We start from the raw sequence: 19,074 nt of genomic DNA on the forward strand, positions 1-19,074 counted from the left end.
CTCCCCAGCCTGAAAATACCAGCCCCCGGCTGTTGGGCTTCATCTTGGCTGCATAACAAAATTGGGGGGGATAGCACGCCATTGTTTAAAATTATTTATTGAAATAATGAAAAAAAAAGCCGCATGCAGTTCCTCTTATTTTGAGACACAGCCAAGATAAGAGCACAGCTGGGGGCTGCAGACTGTAGCCGGATGCTTTATATGTGCTGGGTATCAATTTTTTAAAAAACTATATTCTTTGTATACCATGAAAGATCCGCAGACAGGGTCTGTGATTGGAAGCAGTCAGATATGCTGTCATTCAGGGTAGGGGCGTGGTTTGACTGCAACCAATCAGACGCCAGTGGGCGGAGGAAGCAGTGAATGTGCATGAGGCTAATGAGCAGCCCTGAAAGTAGAATGAGAGGCCACGGGAGCAGTTATAGCCGCACTGGAGACTCAATCAGTATAACGGATTTGCTCCAATCCCCTATCCCTTCTACCACCATTTTTAAACACCAGATTCTGGCCACCATAGACTTATATGGGGACTGTTATCCAGCCAGCTACCCAGGATAAAATCTGGACTGAAAACTGTTTTGTTTTTTTTTAAACCCAGTTAGACCTGCCAATCCCGGGTATCTGCGACTCCTACCGTCACTACTAAAAACACTGATCAAAAACGCACAAAGAATTGAACTTGAAAAGAAGCAACGTACGCACAGCAAAACGTAAATCTCATAGACTTTGAAGGGGAAAGAAATGTATGCAGTTTGTGCCATAATCTGTACCCAAAAACGCAGCGCGCACATGGGGCCTAAGGTACTGTAGCAGTATCTGAAGTGGATTTAGTTATGGAAATGCTAAAAGATTTGCCTTTCTTTTCATCCTTTACATTGTGGTTAAATCCATAGCATACATTGACATTATGAATTTTCTTTCCACGTGAATGAAATTTTATGAATTCTGATCCACAATGCTGATATGGTCACAGATTCACCTAAAAAATTAGCTGTGTATATGCTGCTGTCAAACTACAGTATTTTAATCAGCATATGTATTGGATCCACTCCTGGTTTTTGGCTTCTAAATTATGATACAAAATACTGTATAGTGGTGCTAAAGTGCCTTACGGCTTCCATACACATTAGACTGTTGGCTGAACCCACAAATATTAACAGCGACAGTAAAATGTGTATGGGGGTGTCGGACAGCTGATCGTCGGGGAAGATGTCGATTGTTCATCTCCGATTTCAGACTACCAATTGCATTGCTCTCCCAGTGATAATTTGCTGGCTGATGGGTGAACTACCAACTTTAACATAACCAACAAAGGATTGCCTGGATAAACGATCACTCCTGTATCTGGGAGAGTCGGCTGAGATGGCATGTAATGTGTACCAGCAGCTTTTGGATATGTGCAGAATGGAACGTTCTGATGCAGATTTTTGTTTTGAAATTGGTGTATGACAACCACAGCATAAATTAACAACTTGCTGTACATTCCATATCTGCAGCCCTAGTCAATTTACATACTTGATATTTTTTGTAGCATATTCATGCAATTTTTTAAAAGCTTAGACAGCACTGCTAACGTAGTTTGCAGAAGGTTTTCGGCCAATAAAATCACGACCGATAACCTGCTGTTTAGCTTTCTATTATATCTATGACTATGGAAAGAGAGATCATTATTTATTTCACTCTTTATTACATAGGCAAATGGAATTAATAAGGGTCATGATAGTTTTCCTTTCAGCTTCTTAGTACCCTCCTTTTGTTTTCTGTGTGTGATTTACATAACTTTGCCTCATGTTTCTGTCAACACTAAGGCTTGTGATTTTACGGATTCATATTCATGGAGCAAATCTATGCAAACATCCGAATTTAAAAGTGCAATGCACATGGCACTGTTATATAATTACTTGCAATTCGCAAATGAAAGCCCCATAGTAGTATTGTGCTTGTGCCACTCAGCATTTCAAAGCTTTCACACAGGAGCTGGAGGCCCATTGTTCTACAACAAACCCTCTAGTCACTTAAGGCAAGAAAGTCATTAACAGCTACCCAACCATGAGAAACGTTTTCATGGGGTCTTGGGAGAGGGGCCAGTAAATAGCTTAATCAATATTGACCTTATGGGTGGGTTTGTTTACTACATTATTACTGCATAATACTGTGCAATGGATCTCCCTGTGTACATCCTTGACGTACAGTATTGCGCAAAAGTTATAGGCATGTGTGAGAAAAAAAATCCTGACAAAGAAGAAAACTTTCAAAATCAAAGTGTTAATAGTTTCTTTTTCATCAGTTAACAAAATGCAAAGTGAATGAACAAAAGGGAAATCTAAATCATATCAATATTTGGTGTGACCACAATTTACCGTCACAAAGCATCAATTGCTTCAGGTACTATTGCACACAATTTTTGGAGGAATTCTGCAGGAATGTTGTTCCAAACATCATGGAAAACTAACCACAGACTTTCTGAGACTTGCGCAAAGCCTTGTGTCTCTTCTCTTTATGTAATCTCACATAGAATCGATAATGTTGAGATCTGGGCTCTATGGGGTCATATCATCACTTCTAGGGCTTCTTTTAACTGAAGATAGGTTTTTGACATTTATTCTGCAGTAAAACAAATTCTAAATTTGGAGGGAAACAGTCGCCTCGCAATTTGGATGATGGCGCAATTTGGATGATGGAAACCAGTGCTTTTTTTGCGGTGGTACGCACCGCTACGGCTTACTGGAAAATCTGAAGAGCGCCTCTGGCTCTGTCCACATGGCTAATTTGTAAACTATGCAAATTAGCCATGTGGAGCGGAGGCACAAGCCAGAGGCGTCTCTAGGGGGCGCTGTCGGGCTGTCTGATGCGGCGGTGTAGAAGTCTGCCGGGGTGGGAGTTGCTATTCTCTGAGCGTGGCTGTAACGCTGACAGCCGCACTCATAGAAAGTGCTCCCACTGCTCAATTGTCCTTGCATCTGTCAGACGCGAGGACAATTGAAGCGGTGACGCCGGCGCTGACTTCCAGGTCAGCGCGATGGCTTTCATGTGATCAGGTCAGTTGATCAGACTGCTGACCCGGAAGCCAGCGCTGCAGCGTGGAGGTGGCAGAGCAACGCTGATAAGTGCTCCACAGTGGAGCTGAAGAAGACATGGACGGAGGAACATTATGGGGTAAGAGGGGAGTATTTATGAAACAGTATGGGGGAGAGAGGGTGGGGGAGGGAACTATCTGTGGACACACTATGGGGGGGGACAGAGGGTGGGTAATGGGAACCATCTGTGGACACACTTTGGGGGGGCAAAGGGTGGGGAGGGGGCAATATGTATATACACAGTATGGGTGGGGGAGGGAACTATCTGTGGACAGAGTATGGTGGGAAGAGAGGATGGGGAGGGGGAAGTATCTTTGGACACAGTATGGGGAGAGGATGAGGTTTCATGCATGGGGAGAGAGAGGATGAGGTTTCATGCATGGGGAGAGAGAGGATGAGAGGTGATGTATGGGGGGAGAGAGGATGAGGTTTCATGCATGGGGAGAGAGAGGATGAGAGGTGATGTATGGGGAGAGAGAGGATGAGGTTTCATACATGGGGACAGAGAGGATGAGGGGGTGATGCATGGGGACATAGAGGATGAGGGGTGATGCATGGAGACAGAGGATGAGGGGTGATGCATGGGGACAGAGAGGATGAGGTTTCATGCATGGGGACACAGAGGATGAGGGGTGATGCATGGGGACAGAGAGGATGAGGGGTGATGCATGGGGACAGAGAGGATGAGGGGTGATGCATGGGGACAGAGAGGATGAGGGGTGATGCATGGTGACAGAGAGGATGAGGGGTGATGCATGGGGACAGAGAGGATGAGGGGTGATGCATGGGGACAGAGAGGATGAAGGGTGATGCATGGGGACAGAGAGGATGAGGTTTCATGCATGGGGACAGAGAGAATGTGGAGCGAACTGGAAAGAAATTTTGAGGACACAGAATAAAAAGTGACATGGTATGAGGAGCAAGTGGGCAGGATGGGGAGTGAGGTGGAAAAGTATATGGACACACAGGAGGTAGTGAGGAGACAGTAAGGGATGAGAAGAATGTGAGGGGCACAGAATAAAGACTGGGTAGTGGAAGGGGGTGGTATGGAGAGGGGGCAGAATGGGAGGACAGTGTGAGGTTATAGCAAGGAGGGGGAGTGTGATGAGGGCACAGTATAAAGACTGGGCAGTATAAGGGGACACAGTGTAAAGGACACTGTAAACAGTAGGCTCAGTTTGGAAAGAGGGAATATGTAGGCCATGTACCATAAGAGGGACAGTGTGGGTCATATTTTATGCAGAGAATACTGTGAGGGGCCATGATTTATTCTGGGGCACAGTGTAGGGCAGATATTTTTAAGTAGAAGTATTATAATCATTCTGTTACTTTTAGGGGCATCGTGTCAGGATGTGTTACAGAAGACCGGAGAAGATGGAAATCTGCAGAGATGAGATGTGAATGTGAAAAGTCATCATTGCGTCAGGACAAGATGAAAAATAGAAAGAAATGACTAGAGACATTTTTATTTGTGATACTGACAATGTCTTATCATTAGGCCTTGGTCCCACTTGCGCATTGCTTCTGATGTGAGCACAATGGGACCCCCACTGATCATATGCTCTTGGTGCAGGTGGCCAGAAATGGTTATTTCTGGATCTGCTCCATCCTCTGATAGTGTCCGCGGCCGGGTACTGCACATCCGCCTCATTGATTTTAACAGGAGACTGCTGCCACTATCAGAAGACGGAGCAGATCCAGAACTGAGCACTTCCGGCCACCTGCCACCACTGACACCTAGAGTAGGGAATTGGCGGGGTTGCCAGGTGCCGGACCCCAACCAGTCAGACATTGGTGACCTATCCTAAAGAAAGGTCATTAATGTTAAAGTAGTGGACAATCTCTTTAATAAAGTCTTGTGCCGTCTGACAAGTTAAGGGTTACTATGTATTTATTTATGTTGTTAGGAGCTTTAAAGGGGTTGTCCAAGTTTGTGATGAGTCTGCAGTCACTCTGTGTGTCACTCTGTGACTGCAGCCTTCTGAATTCTCACAGTGTGCACACTGCACGCTGTCAGGATTGTCTGGTGCCGGCGGTGAGAGTGGGAGGTTATGAAGCTGCAAGTATGCGATTTACATAGATGTGGTCACGTGCTGAACAGACATGCTCAATGAAAATGAATTGACTGAGGCTGGACACATCAAATCAGAATGTGGCCAGAAGTATACAAATCTCATACTTGTGCTCACATGATCGTCCACTCTCTCCACTGGCACCCCGCCGTCCCCTCCCCCCGCTCCTCAATGTCAGCCGGCGGCATGCCTTACAGCACTCATTCCCCCCCACTCCTTGCCTCAGAGATGCGTACCAGCAAATATTTTTTTTACAAAAAAAGCACTGATGGAAACTATCTGTCTGTATTTTTCAGCATGGAGCACACCATTACTCTTGACCAAATTCACAACTCCATTTGTTAAAATACATCCCCAAAACTTACCAGGAACCTCCCCCTGCTTCACTGCTGCCTGCAGATGTAATTGTTGTTGTGGTAGCTAAAAGTTTTCAGACTGGTAAAAATGTGTTTTTTCACAAAGTTTGTTGGTTTAGGGTTTTTAGATCTTTTAGTTGGATGTTACTATGGTTACTGGACTACAATTTTAGGTATTTTATACAGTACATTTTTTAAACTTTTGACAAATACATCAAGTTACTGCAAAGACGTATTATTTCCAGAGCTGACTGTTAAATTATCAAGGATTCTGCCCATCGCCCTGGCAGCTTCTGGATAAAACCCTGACTGATGGCCCGTTCTTGTCTAATGAGAGCTTGAAGTGTATCATAATTTCTGTGTTTTGCTTTGTCCATCCGCTATTTGAGGATTGAACACAGGTTCTCAATGGGATTGAAATCTGGGGAGTTTCATGGCGATACACACAGTGTTTTGTTCACTGATCCACTTTAGCTATCATCTTTGCCATGTGACATGATAACCATCATGCCAGAAATAGCATTATTCATCGCCACTTTGCTCCTAGATAATTTGGAGAAGTTGCTCTTGGAAGATGTTTAGAACCCAAACTTTATTCATGGCAGTGTTCTTAGGCAAAATTGTGAATGAGCCCCCATCTCAATTTCAAAACAGCGTGAGAATGATGTATTTTTCATCTGCTGCAGTAAGTTTCCTTGGCCGACCACTGTGTCTATGGTTTTTAACTTTCCCATTTCTTGGTGTCCTCAATGTGGAGAAAAACAGTCAGATGGTATATATCATGCAGTACCATCTAGGAGGCTTCTCATCAGCTTCAAATATGTTTTGCAGCAGAACAACGACCCTTAGGCTATGTGCGCACGTTGCGTTTTTTTCCGCGGAAACGCTGCCTTTTGAACTGCAGCGTAACTGCATGCGTTCAGCTTCCCCAGCAAAGTCTATGAGAAAGCCGAAAAATCAATGTACACGCTGCGTTTGTAAACGCAGCGTTTTGGATACCCAAAATCGCTGCGGAAAAAAAAGCAGCATGTCACTTCTTTTGTGCGTTGTAGCTTCGTTCTCCACCCATTGAAATCAATGATGTGGGTCAGAACGCAACCAAAATGCACTTGGACTGAATTTTTGTTGCGTTCCGCATGCTTTTTTGACAAGCAAAACGCAGGTCTTTTTCAGTCTCTGTCAATGTCGTTCAATTTCTGTCTGTGGATGTCGGTGAAACTCCTTTTGTCGGTCGGTCTCTTTCTCTGTCAGTTGGTCGCTCTGTCTGTCTCTCTCTGTCGGTCTCCCTGCCTGTCTGTCCCTCTCTCTGTCCGTCGGTCAGTCTCTCCCCCTCTCTCATACTCACCAGATCCCAGATCACCGGCGCGGCGCTGCATGGCGTTCACACTGCTCCAGCGGCTTTTCCTCTCGAAAATGCCGGCCGCTCATTATTCAATCTCATATTCCCTGCTTTCCCCGCCCACCGGCGCCTATGATTGGTTGCAGTCAGACACGGCCACAAGCTGAGTGACAGCTGTCTCACTGCAACCAATCACAGCCGCAGGTGGGCGGGTCTATATTGTGCAGTAAAATAAATAAATAAATAATTTTAAAAAACGGCGTGTGGGTCCCCCCCCAATTTTGATACCAGCCAAGATAAAGCCACACGGCTGAAGGCTGGTATTCTCAGGATGGGGAGCGCCACGTTATGGGGAGCCCCGCAGCCTAACAATATCAGCCAGGAGCCGCCCGGAATTGCTGCATACATTAGATGCGACAGTCCCGGGACTTTACCCGGCTCATCCCGAATTGCCCTGGTGCGGTGGCAATCGGGGTAATAAGGGGTTAATGGCAGCAGCCCATAGCTGCCACTAAGTCCTAGGTTAATCATGACAGGCGTCATGATACCTTCCATAATTAACCTGTAAGTGAAAGTAAATAAACACATACACCCAAAAAAATCCTTTATTTGGAATAAAAGACAAAAAAAACACCCTCTTTCACCACTTTATTAAAATCCCCAAATACCCCTCCAGGTCCGGCGTAATCCAGAGGTCCCGCGACGCATCCAGCTCTGCTACATGAAGCTGACAGGAGCGGCAGTAGAAAACAGTCGCTCCTGTGAGCTCCACGCAGCAACTGAAGTGAATCGCGCTGTCAGCGGGGACGTCACTGAGGTAATGCCGGTGTGTGTGCGGTGATGATGAGGGCTGTAGTGTCGGGATGTGTGCGGTGATGTAGGCGGTAATGTCGGGATGTGTGCGGGGATGTCGGCGGTAATGTCGGGATGTGTGCGGTAATGTCGGGATGTGTGCGTGGATGTCGGCGGTAATGTCGGGATGTAGGCGGTAATGTCGGGATGTGTGCGGGGATGTCAGCGGTAATATCGGGATGTAGGCAATAATGTCGGGATGTGTGCGGGGATGTCGGCGGTAATGTCAGGATGTGTGCGGGGATGTAAGCGGTAATGTCGGGATGTGTGCGGTGGTGATGTGGGCTGTAATGTCGGGATGTGTGCGGGGATGTAGGTGGTAATGTCGGGATGTGTGCGGGGATGTCGGCGGTAATGTCGGGATGTGTGCGGGGATGTCGGCGGTAATGTCAGAGGTAATGTTGGGGTGTGTGCGGTGATGTAGGTGGTAATGTTGGGATGTGTGCAGTGATGTCGGTGGTAATGTCGGGATGTGTGCGGGGATGTCGGCGGTAATGTCGGCGGTAATGTCGGGGTGTGTGCGGTGATGTAGGTGGTAATGTCGGGATGTCTGCGGTGATGTCGGCGGTAATGTCGGGATGTGTGCGGGGAAGTCGGCAGTAATGTCGGGGTGTGTGCGGTGATGTAGGTGGTAATGTCGGGATGTGTGCGGTGATGTCGGCGGTAATGTCGGGGTGTGTGCGGGGAAGTCGGCAGTAATGTCGGGATGTGTGCGGAAGGTGATGTGGGCTGTAATGTCGGGATGTGTGCGGGGATGTAGGCGGTAATGTCGGGATGTGTGCGGGGATGTCGGTGGTAATGTCGGGGTGTGTGCGGGGATGTCGGCGGTAATGTCGGGATGTGTGCGGGGATGTCGGCGGTAATGTCGGGATGTGTGCGGGGATGTCGGCGGTAATGTCGGGGTGTGTGCGGTGGTGATGTGGGCTGTAATGTCGGGATGTGTGCGGGGATGTCGGCGGTAATGTCGGGGTGTGTGCGGTGATGTAGGCGGTAATGTCGGGATGTGTGCGGTGATGTCGGCGGTAATGTCGGGGTGTGTGCGGGGATGTCGGCGGTAATGTCGGGATGTGTGCAGTGATGTAAGCGGTAATGTCGGGATGTGTGCGGGGATGTAGGCGGTAATATCGGGGTGTGCGCGGGGATGTCGGCGGTAATGTCGGGGTGTGTGCGGTAATGTCGGGATGTGTGCGGGGATGTAGGCGGTAATGTCGGGATGTGTGCGGTGATGTAAGCGGTAATGTTGGGATGTGTGCGGGGATGTAGGCGGTAATGTCGGGATGTGTGCGGGGATGTAGGCGGTAATGTCGGGGTGTGTGCGGGGATGTCGGCGGTAATGTCGGGATGTCGGCGGTGATGTAAGCGGTAATGTTGGGATGTGTGCGGGGATGTAGGCGGCAATGTCGGGATGTGTGCGGGGATGTAGGCGGTAATATCGGGGTCTGTGCGGGGATGTCGGCGGTAATGTCGGGTTGTGTGCGGTAATGTCGGGATGTTGCGGGGATGTAGGCGGTAATGTCGGGATGTGTGCGGTGATGTAAGCGGTAATGTTGGGATGTGTGCGGGGATGTCGGTGGTAATGTCGGGGTGTGTGCGGGGATGTCGGCGGTAATGTCGGGATGTGTGCGGGGATGTCGGCGGTAATGTCGGGATGTGTGCGGGGATGTCGGCGGTAATGTCGGGGTGTGTGCGGTGGTGATGTGGGCTGTAATGTCGGGATGTGTGCGGGGATGTCGGCGGTAATGTCGGGTTGTGTGCGGTGATGTAGGCGGTAATGTCGGGATGTGTGCGGTGATGTCGGCGGTAATGTCGGGATGTGTGCGGGGATGTAGGCGGTAATGTCGGGATGTGTGCGGGGATGTCGGTGGTAATGTCGGGGTGTGTGCGGGGATGTCGGCGGTAATGTCGGGATGTGTGCGGGGATGTCGGCGGTAATGTCGGGATGTGTGCGGGGATGTCGGCGGTAATGTCGGGGTGTGTGCGGGGATGTAGGCGGTAATGTCGGGGTGTGTGCGGGGATGTCGGCGGTAATGTCGGGATGTGTGCAGTGATGTGGGCTGTAATGTCGGGATGTGTGCGGGGATGTAGGCGGTAATGTCGGGATGTGTGCGGGGATGTCGGTGGTAATGTCGGGGTGTGTGCGGGGATGTCGGCGGTAATGTCGGGGTGTGTGCGGTGATGTAGGCGGTAATGTCGGGATGTGTGCGGTGATGTCGGCGGTAATGTCGGGATGTGTGCGGGGATGTAGGCGGTAATGTCGGGGTGTGTGCGGGGATGTCGGCGGTAATGTCGGGATGTGTGCAGTGATGTAAGCGGTAATGTCGGGATGTGTGCGGGGATGTAGGCGGTAATATCGGGGTGTGCGCGGGGATGTCGGTGGTAATTTCGGGTTGTCGGCGGTAATGTCGGGATGTGTGCGGGGATGTAGGCGGTAATGTCGGGATGTGTGCGGTGATGTAAGCGGTAATGTTGGGATGTGTGCGGGGATGTAGGCGGTAATGTCGGGATGTGTGCGGGGATGTAGGCGGTAATGTCGGGGTGTGTGCGGGGATGTCGGCGGTAATGTCGGGATGTGTGCGGTGATGTAAGCGGTAATGTTGGGATGTGTGCGGGGATGTAGGCGGCAATGTCGGGATGTGTGCGGGGATGTAGGCGGTAATATCGGGGTGTGTGCGGGGATGTCGGCGGTAATGTCGGGGTGTGTGCGGTGATGTAGGCGGTAATGTCGGGATGTGTGCGGTGATGTCGGCGGTAATGTCGGGATGTGTGCAGTGATGTAAGCGGTAATGTCGGGATGTGTGCGGGGATGTAGGCGGTAATATCGGGGTGTGCGCGGGGATGTCGGTGGTAATTTCGGGTTGTCGGCGGTAATGTCGGGATGTGTGCGGGGATGTAGGCGGTAATGTCGGGATGTGTGCGGTGATGTAAGCGGTAATGTTGGGATGTGTGCGGGGATGTAGGCGGTAATGTCGGGATGTGTGCGGGGATGTAGGCGGTAATGTCGGGGTGTGTGCGGGGATGTCGGCGGTAATGTCGGGATGTGTGCGGTGATGTAAGCGGTAATGTTGGGATGTGTGCGGGGATGTAGGCGGCAATGTCGGGATGTGTGCGGGGATGTAGGCGGTAATATCGGGGTGTGTGCGGGGATGTCGGCGGTAATGTCGGGGTGTGTGCGGTGATGTAGGCGGTAATGTCGGGATGTGTGCGGTGATGTCGGCGGTAATGTCGGGATGTGTGCGGGGATGTAGGCGGTAATGTCGGGGTGTGTGCGGGGATGTCGGCGGTAATGTCGGGATGTGTGCAGTGATGTAAGCGGTAATGTCGGGATGTGTGCGGGGATGTAGGCGGTAATATCGGGGTGTGCGCGGGGATGTCGGTGGTAATTTCGGGTTGTCGGCGGTAATGTCGGGATGTGTGCGGGGATGTAGGCGGTAATGTCGGGATGTGTGCGGTGATGTAAGCGGTAATGTTGGGATGTGTGCGGGGATGTAGGCGGTAATGTCGGGATGTGTGCGGGGATGTAGGCGGTAATGTCGGGGTGTGTGCGGGGATGTCGGCGGTAATGTCGGGATGTGTGCGGTGATGTAAGCGGTAATGTTGGGATGTGTGCGGGGATGTAGGCGGCAATGTCGGGATGTGTGCGGGGATGTAGGCGGTAATATCGGGGTGTGTGCGGGGATGTCGGCGGTAATGTCGGGTTGTGTGCGGTAATGTCGGGATGTGTGCGGGGATGTAGGCGGTAATGTCGGGATGTGTGCGGTGAAGATGATAATCGGGACGCCACACACAGACAGAGCCGCGGTATGACAATGAAGTCGGGTGCAGTTCACCAGAGTTCATTCTCATCGCCCGACTCTTTCTGTGTGTGCTGTCAGCTGGCATGTAGCAGAGCTGAATTGCCGGGGGAACGCACTGTCAAAAATGCATCCAAAGCGCATGCAAAACGCATGGAAAAAGCATCCAAAATGCATGCGTTGTGGATGCATTTTATTTTATAAATGCAGTGTCCAGTCTGCCAGAGGGTGCGTTCTTTTCCGCACTCCAGAGAACGCAACGTGCGCACATAGCCTTAATATACAGCTAATGTCATTAAGAACTATTTTTAGCATAACAAAAACAAGGTGTACTTGAAGGGATGATACGAACTCCATAGAGCCCTGATCTCAAGATCATAAAGTCTGTCTGGGGTTATATGGAGAGACAGAAGGATCCGCACAAGCCTCATACACAGAAGATCTGGGGTCAGTTCTCCAAGATGTTTGGAACAACCTCGATGCCGTGTTCCTTCAAAAATGGTGTGCAAGTGAACCTAGAAGAGCCCATGAAGAAAAAGGGCGGTCAGTGAATATTGATGGGATTTACAGTACATTGCACTTTTGTATTTTGTTAATAAAAATAAACTAATAACACTTCTATTTTGGAAAGCTTCTTACTCTGCAGCATTTTTCGCACACCTGCCTAAAACTAATGACCAGTACTGTAGATGCTTAATTTAGGGAATTTTTATAGGTTACATATTTAAAGACATAAGTATATGTGTTAGTTTATAGAAATGTCACTTATATTTATATAATCAGGTGTCTTTTATTCCACACACTGATTGTAAGGATAATACCTATCAAATCCTATGGGACCTATAAACTGGACATGTTTGCAATTTGTTTTAGTTCAGGTTAGAGGTATCTGTGTTCTGTAGGTTTTATTGTTGAAAATGTAATGAATACAAGGGATTATCTTTTTATACAAATATAACTTTAAGGAAAACTTGTCCTGTGAAAAAAACGTTATTAACCGGCAGTTAATAGCATTCTGAACCTGCCGACGCTTAGAGCCCCACTGCCGGGAGCAAATGAACTTGCTGTCAGTTTGTGCGGAGGGCGCGGTTACAGCTGTCCCTCACTATACACTTAGAAATGACTAAACCTACGTCGATGCTATCCCATGACTGGAAGCCCGTGGCTGCCGGGAGGAATAAAGTTTATTTACTCCCTGCAGCGGGATTCTAAGTGTCGACATGGGGCAGGTTCAGAACGCTATTAACCTGCCGATTAACCCCCTATCTGAAGGTTAATAATGTTTTTCCTTTTGGCAGATTCCCTTTAAAGGGGTTCACCAGGACTGAACAGGCGAATCTGCATTAATGCAACTTTGTATAATATTTGATTTACCAATTCTGCTGTAATGGTTGAATCAAAATTCATAAAAAAGTTCTAATTCCGGTGACATTCTTGTCTTTTCCACCTATTCCGGTGGGGCGGATGTACAGCTTATCATCACTCCTGTGAAGCAGTTTCTTTTCTCTGAGCAACCTCGAACCAAGTTTGCCTGACCTGACGATCTTGCACCGCATGCATCACTGTATGTTCAGACCTGTCTGGTTCTGGTAGGTGAAGTGGATGGACTTGAACAGCAGAAACACTGGTGATTCAGATGAATTGCAAGGGATACTGGACACTAGTATATGTAACATGCTCAAAAGTGGCTGAGGACTGGAAGAGGCTGACGTAAATAAATGGTCCACAACTGCCGACCCAAGAATGGAAGAACTCATGGATTTTAAGTAGAAAACATATCTAGGGAAGTTTCCACATATTTTGCATGTTGTTTGATAAAAGATTGGAGACGGTCAACCCCTATAATACGATAAAGCCCACTTCACACACAGAGATAAATCTTTGTCAGATCTGTGGTTGCAGTAAAATCATGGACATATTGTTCCATTTGTACACAGCCACAAACCTGGCACTGATTGTCCACAATTTCACTGCAGCCACAGATCTGCCGCAGATTTATCTCTGTGTGTAAAGTGGCCTTAATAGTTATACAATTTTCGAATATACTTTAGGTTTTACCATAGTTTCTCACCAATTCCAAGAGCTCTCTTTAGGCTGGGGCCACACGGGGCACTACTGCGATGCTCGCATGAGACTCGGCTCGCGCTGGCAGCACAGCAGGAGCCGAGTGTTATGCGAGCGTGCCTGCGTCTGAGGTCCGACCCTGCGAGCGGACCTCAGCTGCGGCGGGCGGGCCGGCGATGTGGAGGGGCGGACCAGCACTGCAGAGGGGCGGGCCGGCACGGAGGAGGGGAGGGATTTATCTCCCGCTCTCCTCCGTAGCCGGCTATTGTGATTCTCGCTCTGCACGCACGGTACACCGGTGTACGGCGAGTGCAGTGCGATTTTTCTCTCATCCCATTCACTTGAATGGGTGCGAGAGAAAAGGGACTCACCTTACAATCGCAGCATGCTACGATTGTTTCCTCGGTCCGATTAGGGCTGAGAAAATAATCGCTCATGTGTGCTGTCACACAGGCTACAATTGGTCCGAGGGGAATGCGATGTTTTATCGCACTCCACTCGCACCGATTTTCTCGCCGTGTGGCTTAGGCTGATAGAAAGGTATACAGCGGTGTCCTCCTTAGGCAATCCTCTGTAGCATAAATACATGAACAGGACAAACCCTGGTTGATTGATACATTTCACAAACATTGCACATAGTTTGAAACAGACTATGAGTCTAGCATTTAGGTGTGTAACCTTACAGAGGATTGCCTGAACCGGATGTAATTGCAGCAAATTCTCAGACGATTGATAATGCGTGTTCATATGTTTTTACAGCAAAGACTGGAAAACTCCTTACATGGAAAATAAATCTCTTTTTGAGCCAGAAATCCTAGAAGCAAAATGAGTGGGCACTGATAATTCTCACGGATGCAAGAATGCATTAACATGTGATAACCTTAACAAATGGGTATTATGTGCTATCACAAGTTTCCCATCCCATACAAGCGGTTATATTATTGATAATAGTATATTATCTGTTATTGATGCATTTTATGGTGGTCGCTACCAGTCAGTCTATACAATACATCCATTTATTGTCATTGTTATTTTCCAGGTCCTTACCTTTCTTTTTCCTCCTCCATGCCGATAAGTGTTCCATTCCATTCTATGTCAGCAGCACTGATATCCCTCATGCTGTAAATACCCAATGACTGCTCCCTGTGGAGAGAAATAGAAATATAATTTTCAGAACTAAAATTTGGCATCCTGAGAATTTGAAGAACTGCCAGTGAGGATCTACAAAACTTGCTAGGACGTAGCGGATGTCACCAGTAACACATCACATCAAGACACATGAGACGCCGCTAAGTTAAATAATTCTATATATTGTGTTGATCATTTATACTTTTATTATAAATTTCATATCTCAAGATGTAGCAAAGTTTTCATTATAGGGTCAACATCGGTCAATCAGCTTCTGATATGACCAGTGCTGAAAACTTCCATCAGAAAGTTACTTTAAAGCGGATAGGTTGCCAGGTCAAAAGTGGCGTTTTTGTCCTTTTATTTTATTCCCGCTGCTCCCCTCAGTATTCTGTTTTTTGGTTTTTTTTTAATTTGCCTTACAGTTCCAGAGATATGGGTCTTTTTTATTTAGTGCTGGTTTTTATGGTGTTTTCAAAGGGGTGTTGCCCACAGGATTATTACCCTGTCAGTAAAGACCATAAACATTTGTTCTAAATCAAAAAAGCCCAAATCTCTGGAACTGAATCAAGGATTTAAAAAAAACAACAACACAAAAACGGAATATTCTAGGGAGCAGCGCATATAAAAGAAGAGTAAAAACTGGTCCTTTTTAATCATGCAAATCATATTCTTTTGCTGCACATATACTTTTATATTCACTGATTAGACATTTCAGTAATGGAGGCCATTTGTCACCAGTGTACAGTAATAACATCAGTAAATGTCCTTGGTTGTATTGTCTCATTTTGGGACACCCTATGTGGTAATGTGCTCATCCACTGCACAGTAGTACTCTTTACATGAGCTACTGAGAGAGCTACGGTTATAAGAGAGAAATCTGGTTCCATCCTTTTTGGTTGTCATTAGTGATGGGTGAGCATGAAAACGCTAGAATGCTTGTACTCATTGAGAGGGTCATAATGTAACGCCTGCCTGGATCCACAGACTCAGACGGGCTGTAATGGACAGGCTAGAGGAAAACCACTTCACCAAGCTGGACCCTCAGAACCCTGAAAACCTTTAACCCCTATACAGAGATTTGGAATTACACAGGGCCCAGGAGATCACTACCTGTGGAAGGCTGCAGTCCGAGAGAGTAGTCGTCAGGCAGGGTCAAACCAGGAATTGCAGAACAGGGACAGAATCGGTAGGCAAGGACATAATCAGAAAACAAAGCAGAGGTAAAATCCGGATTGGGCAGCGAGGTACATAAACAACAGGCAGGAGGGTAGTCAGGAATAAGCAGAAGTCAGAACACCAAAATCAGAAAACACAACAGGAGCCAGAATATCAGAACTATCTCTGGCAGTGGTCAGCAGATAGAAGGGGAATTAAGAAGGGTGTGGTGTCTTCCCATTGGCTGTAGCTGAATGATGGTAACTTCAGCTAAAAGATACACGCCACCTATAGTCAGCCAGCGGTACTGCAGATCCCAAGGAAACCCAGCCCAGTGGATGAGCAGAGCCTGCGCCCACCTGCGCCGCTGGCATCGACTCCTCTCCGATCACCTACACCATCCACGGCAGGAACACGGCATCGCCTGGTGGAGTAGAAGTCGCTGGAGCGGACTCCGGTGGTGACGTAACACATATGCTTGGACAATCTCGATGCAAGTAATAAGCATTATGGAAAGGCGATGATTGGCCTGGTCGGATCTCCATCCACCTACAGCCAGCCATAAGCAGAGCATTTTCGGCAGAAGGGAGGGCTGATTTATGTTTTTGATCACACTACATCCAAGAATGTTGTTTTTTTGCCTCAGGACAGCCACGTAGAGACTGAGAATAGCTCTCCTTTAGGGTGCCTACACACATCATGCAGTGAAGCCTGTGCGTTGTGGTCGTTGTTTCACAAACAAACCATCAGAGCACCCTTAATACTTAGCCGAGCTCTGCGAGTACCCAAGCACTGCGATGCTCGATTGAGTAACGAGCAGTGCCAAGCACGTTTACTTATCACTAGTTGTCATATTTCAAACTCTGTTAACCGTTGGTAGTAACAGAATAAGGTTACTATTACAAATTTGGGTAAGCAGGCGGTGTTGCACCGACAGGTAGTACCACCAGCTGCTGCACAGCACTTGTATTTTCAGTTTGAAAGTGCAGGCCGGCGCATGAGTAATTGCACCCTAAAGGCTTGCCTAAAGGCCCTGTCACACACAGAGATAAATCTGCGGCGGATCTGTGGTTGCAGTGAAATTGTGGACAATCAGTGCCAAGTTTGTGGCTGTGTACAAATGTAACAATATGTCCATGATTTCACTGCAACCACAGATCTGCCAAAGATTTATCTCTGTGTGTTACGGGGCCTTTATATTTCTCTTCACTGTTACGGCAATCAATAAAAATACATTACTGTATCCTGTGAACAATAATATTATCTTCTTCCGGGAATATAAATTGATGGCCTTTCCATGCATACTGGCATTGCACCTATGTAAGTTTCACTGGATTAGTCATGGGCAGCAATACAGGACACAAGCTCATGTACCCTTTTAGTTTCACTAATTAGTGGATTTAGGAGTCAGAAATCTACAGATAACACATTGGTGGCCCATTTAAAGCTGTTCATACACGAGATAGTACTCTTTAATCTGACAGCTATCTTTCCCAACTCCGAGCTGAGCGTTCATCTGTTTGTAATGTCAGAGAGCAGAAAGATGTGCTTTGGAAGCGGCTTATGCCCCCTGAAAAGAAAAATAATTCGGTCTCTCTTAACATCAGGGTAGTTTTGGTAAGCCACCATACACACACAATGGTCAGCCGGTCCTCACATTCATCTTTTGTGTGCGGGGGACTGAAGAGTACAAGAATCCTGTAACAGGTAGGAGTATGTTCGTATTCTGCTAGAATCGCTGTCTAATATGGCAGGATCACACATACATCTGTAGAAGGCTTTTCTTCAATGTGTAGTTTTAGAAGATTTATGGTAACACATGGTGGAAATCACATATAAAAGAGAAATACTTGGCACTCAAGTTGTATCACGCCACATGTGCCTTTTTTTTTATCAGATATCATTAATATGATCTGAACAGCTGGGCAGCTGTACTCTCATGCATTGATAATTTATTGGTTCATGAGCAATGGGTTCAGTTTTGATTAAACCCGAGATGAAGTATGATATGTACATGCTGTTGGTTTTGGACAGAACTGTCTTCTCACTTAAACATGCTAAGTTTATATATGCAAAATCCCCAGTGGAAATTCTGGTGCCAAGAACTAAAACCTATAACATCTGTCAAAGGAAAAAAATATCAGAAAAAAAGATGGCTAAATGCAATATTGTCCACTCGTTCTGTATTTTGTTACAAGCTCTCAGCAAGCATATGTCTTTGTTGATTATGGCTGATGTATTTCATAGCACACTACGACCCTTATTGGTTAAATCAAATTATGGATCTTGCTGTTCAGTATCTGTAGAGATACCGCACCCGCAGCTAGCCTGCATTGACTTACAGAATCGCTGAACCCGAGACGTGACACATAGTTTACCCCGCAGAATTATTTGGAAGCAAACGGTTATAGCTTATTTCCCATCTTTGCATTGAGTTAATGACTAAATAAGCCATGATTGCACCTGATTAGAATAAGATCCGGTTCTGGTAACGGTGGCACATTTTTTGTTATTTTATTTATGTGGTGGTATTGTTTTTGGCTTAGTGGTTCAATGCTACAGTAACATAATAGTAACATAACATAATTATAACATAATAGACTACAAAGCCATGATAATCCGGAAATATGTCATCAGAAAATTAGCTACAGATTAAATCAAAGTAATAGGCAAAGCGTTATTTTTCATTTATTTTATTTTAAGTTTCAATCTTACGTACTAATAGTTAAAAAAACAAAAAACAAATATAAACTGTTAAAACTTTGCAAATTTATTGCTGACTATTGAGCCTTATAGTTGACCGACACCTCAGCACTGATTAATCAAGGAGTTTTTTTAACCACAATTCGTCAGTAATACGCCTGTAAATGATACAAAACCTTTGTGCAATTTGAAATTGCGTAAAAATGTTGCTAATTTTGAAGTTATGATGTCATTCTTGGCCAGCTCCAACAAAGTAGGTGAAGTTGGGGGATGGCAAAGTTGGTCCCACAAGTTCAAAAGGATTTATGCCACAAGCAGTGCTTAAATTACACCAGAAATATACACCAGCCCATGGCGGAGGTGCAAGCCAGTTGTAAGATGCACCAATTGCATATATTTCTTACTGAGGTTGGTGCATGTTACTCCAGTACTCCTTTCATTAAGACTGGACTACAAAATGCAAGTTTCAATTAATTGGGACCTTCCTGTTTTGCAGAGTTCTCCCATTAGGCCTAGGACACACGGCGAGAAAAA

General features: G+C 46.8%; 1 protein-coding gene and 1 long non-coding RNA gene across 2 annotated transcripts in view; one reads left to right on the forward strand and one right to left on the reverse strand.

Moving 5' to 3' along the window:
- BMP4 (bone morphogenetic protein 4) overlaps positions 1-14,694 on the reverse strand; it is a 48,242-nt gene extending 33,548 nt beyond the window's left edge. The window contains exon 1 of the mRNA XM_075330233.1: positions 14,599-14,694. Within this exon, the coding sequence (XP_075186348.1) occupies positions 14,599-14,669 (71 nt within the window). The 5' untranslated portion in view covers positions 14,670-14,694. The remainder of the gene's footprint in view (positions 1-14,598) is intronic.
- Positions 1-19,074, forward strand: part of LOC142257937 (uncharacterized) — a 901,785-nt gene that overhangs the window by 831,271 nt on the left and 51,440 nt on the right. The window lies entirely within an intron of this gene.

The sequence above is a fragment of the Anomaloglossus baeobatrachus genome, chromosome 12 (assembly GCF_048569485.1).
Source record: "Anomaloglossus baeobatrachus isolate aAnoBae1 chromosome 12, aAnoBae1.hap1, whole genome shotgun sequence".
In the NCBI taxonomy this organism is placed as follows: Eukaryota; Metazoa; Chordata; class Amphibia; order Anura; family Aromobatidae; genus Anomaloglossus; species Anomaloglossus baeobatrachus.